At 56.3% G+C, this 12,346-nt stretch overlaps 1 protein-coding gene across 5 annotated transcripts; it reads right to left on the minus strand.

The window, feature by feature from the left end:
* Positions 1–681: 681 nt before the first annotated feature.
* On the minus strand, positions 682–10,313 carry CLBA1 (clathrin binding box of aftiphilin containing 1). 5 transcript variants are annotated; one of them, XM_033191072.1, is made up of 6 exons: positions 9,225–10,313; positions 6,810–6,955; positions 4,329–4,458; positions 3,137–3,253; positions 2,506–2,672; positions 1,157–1,612 (listed from the first exon to the last, which is right to left on the minus strand). In XM_033191072.1, the coding sequence occupies exons 1-6, from the start codon at positions 9,642–9,644 to the stop codon at positions 1,576–1,578; spliced, it is 1,017 nt and encodes a 338-aa protein (XP_033046963.1). In that variant the 5' UTR covers positions 9,645–10,313; the 3' UTR covers positions 1,157–1,575. The 5 variants fall into 5 exon arrangements, with proteins under 5 accessions (XP_033046965.1, XP_033046963.1, XP_033046964.1 ...); XM_033191073.1 differs by having other exon boundaries at positions 2,506–2,642; positions 9,225–10,312; XM_033191074.1 differs by lacking the exon at positions 2,506–2,672 and having other exon boundaries at positions 682–1,612; positions 9,225–10,304.
* Positions 10,314–12,346: the final 2,033 nt, after the last annotated feature.

Below are 12,346 nucleotides of genomic sequence, written 5' to 3' on the forward strand. Positions count from 1 at the left end.
AACCTGTTGCTTCTGAGGTTCCTGTAAGGCCACAGGGAGGTCAGGAGAAAGGCTTGGCCTTCTGAGGTCTGTGGTCACCAACATCCAGCCAGGTGAGGAGCAAGGGCCACCACGGGTGACATCATGATGCCGTGGCACAGTCTGAACCCGAATCTTGGAATGGAAGGAGCAGGATGGAATATTTTGGCTTGTTAAAGTCTAACTTTTAAAGGTTAGGAAACCAGGGCATCTCCTGGAGGGGCTTTATAAAGGGGCCCAAAAGACAGTGCCTTTGAAGGAAGCTGTGTGTTAGAAAAAGTCTAAATTCCCAGTTTCACCTGGCTTAAAATGAAAAATAGAAACAGCTTTCCAAAACATGTGATACCCAAAAACAAACAAAACGGAATGATCCTCATCACAGACCTAAAGCCACATGCAGCATGGTGCTGGCTGTGCAGCTGGGTGGCTGAGGCCATGGTGTGTACAGGGACATCCACCTCCTCCTCCCTTATGATGGAAACTCCTGCCCATCACTGCACACATCCCACTGATAACCACGGCAACGTGGAGGCTGCGGTCCCCCGTGTGGCCTTGGCTGGAACAGAGATAGCCAGGGTGGCTGCTTGCTTAGACTTCAGGCCTCCCCTGGGGACAGGATTTCAGGTATCAGTCCCCCCAGCTGATGAAGCAGTGAGAACAGGCTTATCTAAGCAGTTTTACTTAATAAAATTTTACAAAAGTCAGGGCTGACTTCTTGGCTCTGCCGTTCGAAGAGCACAGTTTTCCTTAGCAGATAATTAGGGGAAGCCATGGGCCCACCAGAAGCTCTCGCAGGCCAGTGGTGCGACTTCCTGTCCACAACCATGAGGGAGAAAGGCCTGTCCTTGAGGCTGCTGGGCAGAGGCCCGGGCAGTGAGTGAGGGCACCAGCGAGGCTTTGAGGAAACTGCACACCTGCACACCCTCATGGTGCCCTGACCACATGGCAGCCAGGGCCAGGGCAGAGTGTGACAGCCAGAGGGTTTCTGAGCACTCTCAACAGCTGTCTCTCTGGTGACATTTCAGCGCCTTCCCCTTTTCCTCTGAACTCATGGATTTGACCACAAGTTGTTCCCCCTGGCCTAAGCAGCCCAGAAGCCATGCCCAGGGTCCATCCCTGGGTACCACCCGCCAGGTGCCAGAAGCATTCACATGGGCCAGGGGGCCCATGGGTGCCACCTGGACCCCGACAGCCTGCCATGGCACCCAGAAACCTCTGTTTCCCCACAAGGACTGGCTCTGCCAAGGACACATCCTCCATCTCCTGGTCAGACCTGAGATGAGCCCAGAGCACAGGACAGGTCCCGTTGGAGAGATCCCAGGAATGGGCCTGGGATCTGGAAAACAGCTCCACAGACAGTTCTGGTTTCCACATCAACCCAACCAGGAAGAAAATGAAAAATTCCTCATGAAGGTACAAAGTACTCCTGATGTTAGCAAATGTCGCTATTAAAGAGTGTCAGTTTGAGCGTGCGCGGCGTGAACATCTTTTTCCTTGGCACAGTGATGTGCTGGCCACCTCCGCATGAGGGCGTCTTCGGGAAGCGGCTGCATGTCCTCAGCCTCCCCTGTCTGCTGCCAGGCGGCCCCGAGAGCTGAGATGAGAGGACAGCAGTCAGGCACGCGCACCCCCGGCAATGAGAAACGCTCACTTGGGCGTTTGCCCCTGGCCGCCCCAGCCTCTCGGCCCCCTAGTGTTCTCTCCTTGGTTCTCCTCTTAGAAACCTTCTCATCATGAGGTGTCACCAGAGGCGCACGGGAAAACATGCTGGGGCTCCTCATGATTGAGTCTATGGCTCTGGCCTGCAGCCAGCCCCGACGACAGCAGTTGGCCCACATCTTAGGAGGGGTCTCTGGCCCTTGTGCTACCTGTCTGGCACTCCTTGGTGGAGGCTGCCACTACCCTGCACACTCACAGCCCTGCAGTGGCCACTCTTGGACTACACCACAGACTTCCCCCAAACAGCTGTGGCTGGGCGTCTGCCCCAGTATGGGCTGTTGTGAACAACACAGCCACAAACATTTCTTTATGGCCTGCTGCTCTAGGACAACCCTCCTGTGCTGCGGTGTTTTTCAAAAAGATGGACAGCCTGTGAAGACAGCCGATGAGGGCCCTCTTCTGTTGCACCATGACACCTGTCACCTGTATGCTGACCACCCAGGGCACCCACCCCACGTCAGCTGGGGGCAGTGCCACATTCATGCCAATTCTTGCCCAGAAGCTGACCCTGGCTGCCTCCTCTGCTATGCAACCTTCCTGCTGTCCCAGCTCAGGCTCAGGTCCTTGTCACCTTCTACCAGGCCACAGGGCAGTAATTTACCCCTGCGCCTCCCTGCATGTCACTCTTCATGCAGATGGCTGCCCATGTGTCCTCCCACCATCTCCTGGGTGTACACAATGAGCCCCGACTGTTCCAGGGTCCTGGGTCTCCAGGATGAGAGGAAACCAGGTGAGCTAGGCCTGGCCATCTCACCCCTCCTGCAATACCTGGTCTGAGAGTGGGCTCCAGACTCCAGCCCAGAAAAGCTTTTCTTCCCCCTGATAAAAGAGAGCTGCAGGAAGAAGTCCCCTTCTCTCCTCATCCTCTCTTCTGCCTTGAGCTGTGATGATGTGATGAAGTGACTCTGCAGCAAGAACCGCAGCTCATGAGAAAGCTGTGGGCAGACCCCTGTGTAAGGCAAGCGGTCTGTGACTGAGGCCGCCAGTCAGCTCAGTCCATGACAGCTGCCCAGGCGGAGTCACATCCCCTGGCCCAACAGTCACAGCCTGGTCCTGCCTCATCCTTCCAGCCTCGTCATCCATACCTGGCGTCTCAGCTTCCCTGCAGCTCCTTCTCTGCCTGGCTTCTCCTGCCAGTTCTCCTGTGTGACCCACCCATATCCTGGGTCCTCTGGCCTAAGAGTCTTTCTGGATGATATTTATATTCCTTGGCACCCTGCAGTGGTGTTAACAATTTGCCTGTCTGCCCTAAATAGTAGAAATATTTGTTTTCTGTTAAGTCCACAAGACTCAACGGAATAAAACAAGCAGCTGACTCACATCAGAGAAAGCAGAGGGCTCCGCATGTGTGGACACCACCAGCGCGGTTCCCCGAGGCCTCTCCTTGGTGACCACTCACCTTGGTCTGGATCAGGGCTTTACAATGCTGGAGACGGAAGCCGCTGACAGGGAGGAGGCCTTCAGGCTGTCTGAGGTCACAATCTTCCATGATGGGGCCCTGGCCTCCAGAAAGGTTCTAAGGAGACAGACCCCATCAGACAGCCAGTACAGGCATCATTTTGTCTCCTGTTTTCTTTTCCCCGGAGCCCTTCTACTAATTTCATTCTAAAACTGCAAAGTTCTCTCAGACCCCTCTGCAGGTCAGGTCACCCGTTTCCCCTAGCCCTGCCACTCGCTGCCTCATCCCCGGCTCACAGGCCTCGCTTCCCTTCAGGACCTCAGCGCCCCTCAGCTGCTCAGCGGGAATAACGCCTTCACGGCCACTTTCAGACACACCCTCCACGCTGCTGCCACTCGGAGCTGGCCCACCTCTGAGCCTTCTATTCAGGCTCCCATTTCCTAGCCTCCTGGTTCTCTGTTTTCCTCACAATGATACAGTCACGGCTGATCTCATTGGGAACCTCTCTGTTCCTTTCTGCCCTTCACTTCCTTCCTGGCCAGCCCATTGTGGCCCACAGGCCAACAGGGCAACCATTTTCATGCCCCTGTCTTCAACCAGGGCCAATCTGCCTGTCTGGCTGGCCCTTTTTGAGTTTTCCATGTTTGAAAATTTCCATAATATTTAAGAATGAAGAAAGATCCTTGAAATCTAGATTGCTGAAGGGCGGCCCTCCCTGTGACTGGTGTTTTCTGTGACAGCCCAGGAGCTTGAGCACATGCATGGCCGTCTGCAGTCTGTGCGTGGCAGTGGTGCGTGTGGTGGTGTGTGCGCACGGCAGCAGTGGCGTGCGTGTGGTGTGTGCGCACGGCAGCAGTGGCGGGTGCATGGTGTGTGCACACGGCAGTGTGTGGTGGCATGTGTGCGGCAGTGTGTGTGCACTGATGCACATCTCTGTGTGCGTTGTCAGGTGCGGGCTCAGGCCTTTCCAGAGCCTTTCCCTACCTCCTGCTCTAGGCTTTGCTGGCTCCTGCCTCAAGCATTCGGGATTCATCCAATGGCCTTGACATGTTTATGGGGCCACCTAGTGGCTTTAACCCACCTGACCCCACACTTGTGCCTACACCCACCCCTTGGGCGTGGCCAAGGACCACTGGCCACAGTGAAGTTCAGCCACAGTCCCAGCAGCCCTGTGTCAACCCAAACCACCTACCTTCTGCGCAGCATCTATTCCAAGAACAAGAAAGAAGTTCTCCTGGCAACGGGACTCGCTCCAGAGGCATTGAGAAGTAGATGTGGTATGTTTGCTCTGAAGGGCTCTCCAGAGTTTTCTGGATTCATTACTGGAAAACAGATGCAACTGTTAAAAGGTGACCTTGAAAGCCTTCTGAGGAGATCACTGAAGCACTGCCCAAGGCACACAACGGGGCGCCTGCCCTTTACCCCCAAGCCGAGACTCACGAGAGTTCTGTTAAGAACTCTAAAAGCAGCATTCCCGGGCTGGGCACGGTGGCTCATGCCTGTAATCCCAGCACTTTGGGATGCCGAGGCGGGCGGATCACGAGGTCAGGAGTTCAAGATCTGCCTGGCCAACATAGTGAAACCCCGTCTCTACTAAAAATACAAATATGGGCACCTGTAATCTCAGCTACTGGGGAGGCTGAGGCAGGAGAATCGCTTGAACCCGGGAGGCGGAGGTTGCAGGGAGTGGAGATTGCACCACTGCACTCCAGCCTGGGCAACAGAGTGAGACTCCGTCTCAAAAACAAATAAAAAAAAAAATAATAATAACAATGTTCCCTGCAGGAGCACTGGCCTGCCTCGTTTATTTGTCCATTTACACTTTCATTCAAACAACACGTGCCATCCTGCAGTCCCCCAACCCACCTCCCGTGCCCCCTCTACGCCTCACAGCACCTGGCCTGGAGTAGCTTACTCACTGCTACTACTGACTGTCTCCTCCAAGGAGTGGAAGCTCCATGAGGCTAGGTATTTTGCTGGTTTTGTTCACTCAAGTGCCTAGAACTGTGCTGAGTACAAAATAGATGCTCACGAACCAAGAGTACCAATGCATGCTTAGGAGAACAAATGAACAAACCAACGGTGAATGTCTACTCTGTGCCACATCACTGCTATGTACTGTGAGGGACTGAGAAGGTCTGCCTGTAGGACGTTCACGCTCTAGTAGAGAAGGGCACATGAGTACAAGGCCAGGTGTGGCAGCTCGCACCTGTAAACCCAGCACTCTGGGAGACCGAGGAGGGCAAATCACTTGAGCTCAGGAGTTCGAGACAAGCCTGAGCAACATAGCAAAACCTTGTCTCTACAAAAAATACAAAAATTAGCTGGGCGTGGTGTCGGGTGCCTGGAGACCCAGTCAGGAGACTGAGGGAGGAGGATTGCTTGAGCCTAGGAGGCGGAGGTTGCAGTGAGCTGAGATTGCGCCACTGCACTCCAGATAACTACAGAATAAGAGCAGATGTGCTAAACGCCAAACCATTTCCAAAAAATACCCCAGTGTTTCAGAACACACAAACCATGCTCTACTCCACCCCCAAAGTACCATCCAGCCTTCTGTTCCACGAGTGTCCAGCCCTGCCAAGTCCTGACACCAGGACTCCCCATGCCTCTGGGTCTGAGAGTCGTGCGGCTGGGGACAGAGATGTCAATACTGCCAGCACAGTGCCCACCCCCACCGTGGGCTTGCTGGGACCACATTCTTGGCAGCTTTTCCCCAGGGACCATGCTTGGCAGAAGCACCACATACAGAGGGCATACTGGCCATCTAGGCAACGCTGGTTGTGGCCTTCTGGGCTCCAGGCCTCTGTCCTCAAGCCCCTGGGGCAGGTGCTGGGTTGGACCCCAGTAGAGGCCACAGTGGGCCAGGGCTGGAGCCCAGAGTGGCCTGTCTGCAGAGCTCTCTGAAAGTCCAGGCCTGCTCCGAGACACACAAATCAGCAGGCTGACCTGGCTCTCCCCTGGCTGCTGGGAGACCCACCCCACAGACCACACTGAGGGGCACGGAAGCTAGCTCTCCCCAACCTTCACTTCCCTCCTCCCTCTCAGGCCTTGGGCCAACTTACCTCGAGCTTCTCAACCACTGCTGCCTAATCCGCTAGAGCACCGTTTGTCTTTCAATGCTCAGTTGAAAGCGTGTCCCTGGAAAATGGCCATCTGCGAGCGACTGCGGGTGCACTTTCCCCTGGAAGCCCACAGCCCTGCAGGCAGCACTGGGAGCACCCCTGGGGCTGGGGCTGGGGCTGACAATGAGGCTCCAGAGTGTGCAGTGTTTTCTCGAACTCTGTGGCTGAGGACCACGACGCAGCCAGGGTCCGCTCGGCCAAGTCCCCCAGAAAGCCCCTGTGCCCACTGCTCAGGCCCACCAGCCACTCGCACTGAGTGTGAGCCCCCCACCCACTCCACCAGCACTGCACTGAGAGCCAAGGGGAGCTGGGCTCGGGTCCAACTGCTCCAGGTGAGCTGGTGGGGGAGGGGGATGAACAGGGCTCCGAGCGGAAGGCCACAGCTGGAGCAATCGTGCTGCCTGCTTCTCATAGGACCCCACGACCACAGACAGCAAGGACTTCGGCAGAGATGCTACTCTCTATAAAGGCAAAAACAAAGCCTCACACACCTACTTTTATCCAACAAAAGTACAAATGCAGTTGCTGTAAGAAATATTTAAGTTCATTACCACAATTTATGTACACATTCAAGGCCAGGTTTTTCTTCACTGCTTATTTCTAGGAAATGATCTATGGTGGAAACGTCTTCAGCTGCCTGCTGGACTGCTACTTCTTGAAAAGCACACTTTAAAATGTTCTCATAGCTGAGAATGGACTGAAAGAACAAAAGCATACCAAAGTTAGGAGAAAGACATACATAACGTGACCTTATTCCAAAGAAATAATTGTGATGGAAATGAAATTTGTAATTGATCATATCATTAGTGTTACTATCACTTGACATACTCATTCCTAAAAATCACCATGTTGGCAAAATCACACAAAACCAGAGGACTGATGGGAACGGTGGGGTTAGGGCAAAACATTCAAACTTCGTCAGTGACACATGAAAAAAGATGGCCACCCAATGTTAGTTCTGTTTTCCATGTTTGGTTAAGAAATTATATATGTGGGCCAGGCGCAGTGGCTCACGCCTGTAATCCCAGCACTTTGGGAGGCCGAGGCGGGCGGATCACAAGGTCAGGAGATCGAGACCACGGTGAAACCCCGTCTCTACTAAAAATACAAAAAAAAGTTAGCCAGGCGCTGTGGCGGGCGCCTGTAGTCCCAGCTACTCGGGAGGCTGAGGCAGGAGAATGGCGGGAACCCGGGAGGCGGAGCTTGCAGTGAGCCAAGATAGCGCCACTGCACTCCAGCCTGGTGGACAGAGCGAGACTCCGTCTCAAAAAAAAAAAAAAAGAAAAGAAATTGTATATGTGGCCAGGCGCAGTGGCTCACGCCTGTAATCCCAGCACTCTGGGAGGCCCAGGTGGGCGGATCGCGAGGTCAGGAGTTCAAGACCAGGCTGGCCAACATGGTGAAACCCCGTCTCTACGAAAAATGCAAAAATTAGCCGGGCATGGTGGTGCGTGCCTGTAATTCCAGCCACTTAGGAGGCTGAGGCAGGAGAATGGCTTGAACCCAGGAGGCGGAGATTGCAGTGAGCTGAGATCGCACCACTGCACTCCAGCCTGGGCGACAGAGCGAGACTCCGTCTCAAAAAAAAAAAAAAAAAATTTTTGAGACGGAGTCGCACTCTGTCGCCCAGGCTGGAGTGCAGTGGCCAGATCTCAGCTCACTGCAAGCTCCGCCTCCCGGGTTTACGCCATTCTCCTGCCTCGGCCTCCCGAGTAGCTGGGACTACAGGTGCCCACCACCTTGCCAGGCTAGTTTTTTGTATTTTTTACTAGAGACGGGGTTTCACCATGTTAGCCAGGATGGTCTCGATCTCCTGACCTCGTGATCCGCCCATCTCGGCCTCCCAAAGTGCTGGGATTACAGGCTTGAGCCACCGCGTCCGGCCAAAAAAAAGAAATTATACATACTACAATAAGCACAGCACTTTACCTTGGAAAAGATGAAGGCTCACAGGCTGAGTTAGTGTGAAAGGGTGGGAGGAGGGTGGTCTGAACCGGGAGAGGTCCTAACACCAGGTGTTGACAGGTGTGCTACGTCGGGGTGCTGAGCGCTGTGTGAGGGTGTGCGTGTGAGTCTCATGTATTCCAACGGGCCCCAGCTCAGCTGGGGGCAGTTTTTTGCATTCACCTACTCTTTCTTGTGAAATTTCAACTATGCTCAAATTGTTCCCTAATACATCAATCATGCTGGAAAACAAATCCTGTATTCAAAACAAACATTACAGCAATCCAGATCTCATCAGGATTCCAGGGAAACTGCTTTAGAAAACAAACAGTCCAGCCCTGAGAACCTAAATATCTTTATTTCCTTCCTCACTGGTTTTATGTCTTATCTCTCGTGATGGTGTTTGGGATGAACCATTTGGGAAGAGGTGGCAGAGAAAGAGGAACAATGGAAGGAAGAATACAGGAAAAGAGAAGAAGCAGAAGTGTCACCAAACAGGAAACACCCGGCAGTCTGCTCTGAAAGAGCAGGGGCAGGGGGCTGAGGGCTGGGACCCTGGCTCCTGCACAGGTCGGACTGGGCAGCACCCAATTCATTACAAGAAAGTTGAAATGTGATCATGTGATTTTAGAAGCTCTGAGACTTCTAAATTCAGCAGATTAAGAATTCAGACAAAAAGCTCCTCCTCAAACGCCCTGAGCTGGGACCAGTGCAGCCCCCGCCAATGGGGAGTGGACAGGCCAGGGGAGGAATGGTCAGAGAGAGTGACCCAGCTCAGGTGGCCCCCACCTGGCCTTGGTGTGATCCATTTCTGCAGCCTTCTCTGCCAACTCATTCCTTCCCTGGCCTCAGGATGGGACAGGCAACCCACATGGCCAGGGACGAAGGCCAGGAGAGCAGCAGACCCTCCGAGGCTCTCAGCCCCCTCCCTGGCCAGCACGCCACAACATTCGAGGGCTGCAGGCCTCTTGGTGTGTACACATATCCCACGCAATATAGTGACCACAGCACGGCAGAAGTACCTCAGAAGGTGAGACGGCAGCAGTTCCTGTCACCCAAGGTCCACCCTGGCACGGTTGGTGAGAACTGCACTCCTTTGGGGCAGAAGTGGTTCTTGGTGGCTGGGGTTCTGTGGGTCTCTCCAGGAGTTCAAGGGACTGTGAGAATTGTCCAGACTTGGCTGAAGATTCCCGAAAGCCTTCAAACTCCCCCCAAGTGCTGCTGTGTTCCCCAGGGTCAGGATATCGGGTAACGCAGGTGGAACCGCCCTCACCGGGCAGGGAGATGCTGGCTTTCCCATCGGACAGGAGGTCGGGGCAGGTCCATATCCATTCCAAACCGTCATCACTTAGCCTCTCAGGTGCCACTCGGAGGGAAGCGCTGGCTGCTTCCTCCCGGAGGTCACTCAAAGGCTCTCCCCGCAGCTCCTGCCGGCCTTGCATCTTGGAGCCGCCAGGCCAGCAGGGGCCCGATGGGCAGCTGCTCAGGAGACATGCACGCTGCAGTGCTGGCCGCCCGGGACTGCCCAACCTTCCCCTGCCCTGGAGAGGGCCTGGGGACGCTGCAGGAGTGCCCCGGGCTGCCCAGTGGCTGACGGTGGAAAGTGCCCACGTGCTGCTGTGCAACTGACACAAACCACAGGCACGGCCCGGTCGCGCGGGAGTCCTGGCTTCCTCCTACGCGTGCGACCGCGGAGTCTGACACAGGGGCGTGTACCGGACCCACGGCAGGTGTGAGAGGGGCCGCCCAAAGCGGGGCTCCTGCTCTGGAGGGACCAGCGAGGGGGCCTGGGAGGTCCACGCTGGCCAGAGGGAGTGGGTGCGGCGCCCCAGGGCCTCCCGAGAGTCCCTCTTGCACGCGGCCCGCAGGGCAGCCCTGGACCGTCTGAGCCTGGACAGGGTCCCAGGTGGCCGGCTAAACGCCTGGCCCACGGCTCCCGAGAGTCCCCGCGTGTCCTGGGTCCCGGCCCGGGCCCCGCACCCACCTTCGTCGCCGCCTCGGCAGGGCCGCTCAGGGCCAGGCCGAGAGAAACCTGCAAACAGCAGTCCCCTCCTGCCTGCACCGCCCCGTTGCCTGGCAACGGCGTGCGCCAGCTCCGCTTCCGGCGTCCGCCGACGTGGCGTCAGCACGCATCGGGGCGTGGCCAGCGCCGGCCCCCGCCCTCCAGGCCTCGCTCCCCCCGGACCCGCCTTCCCTGCCCCGTGCCGCCTCCGCTGCTGGTGGGATCGGGCTTCCCCACCGGCCGAGCCCTGGGCGCGGGGCCGCTCGAGCTTTCTGTCCGTGCTCAGTTCGCCCCCCGAGTGGTTCTTTCTTCTTTTTTTTTTTTTTTGAGACGGAGTCTCTCTCTGTCGCCCAGGCTGGAGTGCAGTGGCGCGATCTCGGCCACTGCAAGCTCCGCCTCCCGGGTTCACCCCATTCTCTTTCCTCAGCTTCCCGAGTAACTGGGATTACAGGCAGCCGCCACCACGCCCAGCTGATTTTTTGTATTTTAATAAAGACGGGGTTTCACCGTGTTAGCCAGGATGGTCTCGATCTCCTGACCTCGTGACCCGCCCGCCTCGGCCTCCCAAAGTCCTGGAATTACAGGCTTGAGCCACCGCGCCCGGCCATAGAGTGGCTCTTTCTTTATCATGACGAGCTGCCCAGGTCCCGCAGCCCCCTCTCCCTGCGCCCCGCAGCCGAACTCGCTGCGCCGCCGACCCCGCTCTGGGTACAGCTGAGCGACGGCCCCTCGGGACTCCAGCTCCCCCAGGCGAGAGCCAAGTCCGTCTTGCTGACTCCTGAACCCCAAAACCTCGCCCGCTCCTAACTCGTCCCCATTCCTGGGGGAAGGAGCGGCGGGGAGGCTCCACCCCTCCCTCGCAGGCCCCACGGAGTGCCCCCCTCCCTTGTCACCAGCCAGACCCAGGCAGAGCAGGGCTGGCAGACAGCCCCTCTCCAGCCACAGGACGACCAAGGAGCTAGGCTGGCCTCTGCCAGCTCCCCTCTGGGCTTCCAGGCCTTCTACCATCTGCCCTCACCCCCAGACTCAAGGAGTCAACCTTGACTCCATCTACTCCCTGGCCTTCCCAGATTGGCCCCCATCACTGCCTCCTCTGGGTAAGGGGAGGGCCTGGCCCTGGTGAAGCCCTGAGCCACATCACCTGCTGTCCATCCCCTATCTACCTCAGGCTCATATTTCTCCCATCCTGGGGCCTGGGGTCCTGCCTGGACTCTGTCCTTGCTTGAATCACCCCTTCCCTCCCTGGTCCTTCTCAGCCAAGCTACAGAAAAATTTAATTTTATAAATGACAAGATGAGATCATTCTCTGCATCTTAGACCCAGCCTCCTGTCCCCGCTCCTTCCTGAGGGGCAGAGCAGCTGGGCCATGCAGTATGGGAGCTCTTTGGCCAGACTGTCCAGGACTGAACCTTGGCTCGGGCACCCCAGCACCTCAGTGACCCTAAGGATGGTGATCAGGAGCTGGCTGGGTTTGTAGACCAGGCCTGGGCCTGTCTTGCCAGCTTAAGGGCAGTGTCCATTCCCACTGCTGCCCCTCATCCACTGCATTGTCCTTGCTGTCCTTGAGGCCCAGGGAGCTGGGAGCAGGGCAGGAGGAGTGTTGTCCTTGTGTACAGGTGGGGAAACTGAGGCCCCGCCCCAAAGGCCTGCATGAGAAGCAGAGCTGGACAGGAACTGCTCTCCTGGTTCTCTGCAATTCCCCACCCCGTCTGGGCCTCAGCTTCCATGTGGAGAGCGTGTGGAGCACGGCACCCCCAGGGTGGTTGGAGGATAAAAATGACTCCTATGGGTTGATGAGCTGGTGTGGTAGCTGAACAGAGCCCCACAGAGATGTCCACGTCCTAATCCCTGGAACCTGTGAATATGTGACCTTGCTGGGTCAAAGATACTTTACAGATGGGCTTAAATTAAGGCTCTTGAGAGGAGGAGCGGAGCCTGGATGATGCATGTAATCACAAAGGTCCTGAGAAGGAAGCAGGAAGGTCAGAGACAGAGAGGAGACACAAAGATGGAAGCAGAGCTGAAGTGATACAGGACTGCAGATGCCTCTGGAGGCTGAAAGGACCAGGAAACAGATCTCCCCTGAAACCTCCAAGGGAGGCTTCCGTCCTGCCCACACCTAGAACTGGAGTTGACAAATGC

Source organism: Trachypithecus francoisi, unplaced genomic scaffold, assembly GCF_009764315.1.
Source record: "Trachypithecus francoisi isolate TF-2019V2 unplaced genomic scaffold, Tfra_2.0 Lachesis_group3, whole genome shotgun sequence".
NCBI classification, from domain to species: Eukaryota; Metazoa; Chordata; class Mammalia; order Primates; family Cercopithecidae; genus Trachypithecus; species Trachypithecus francoisi.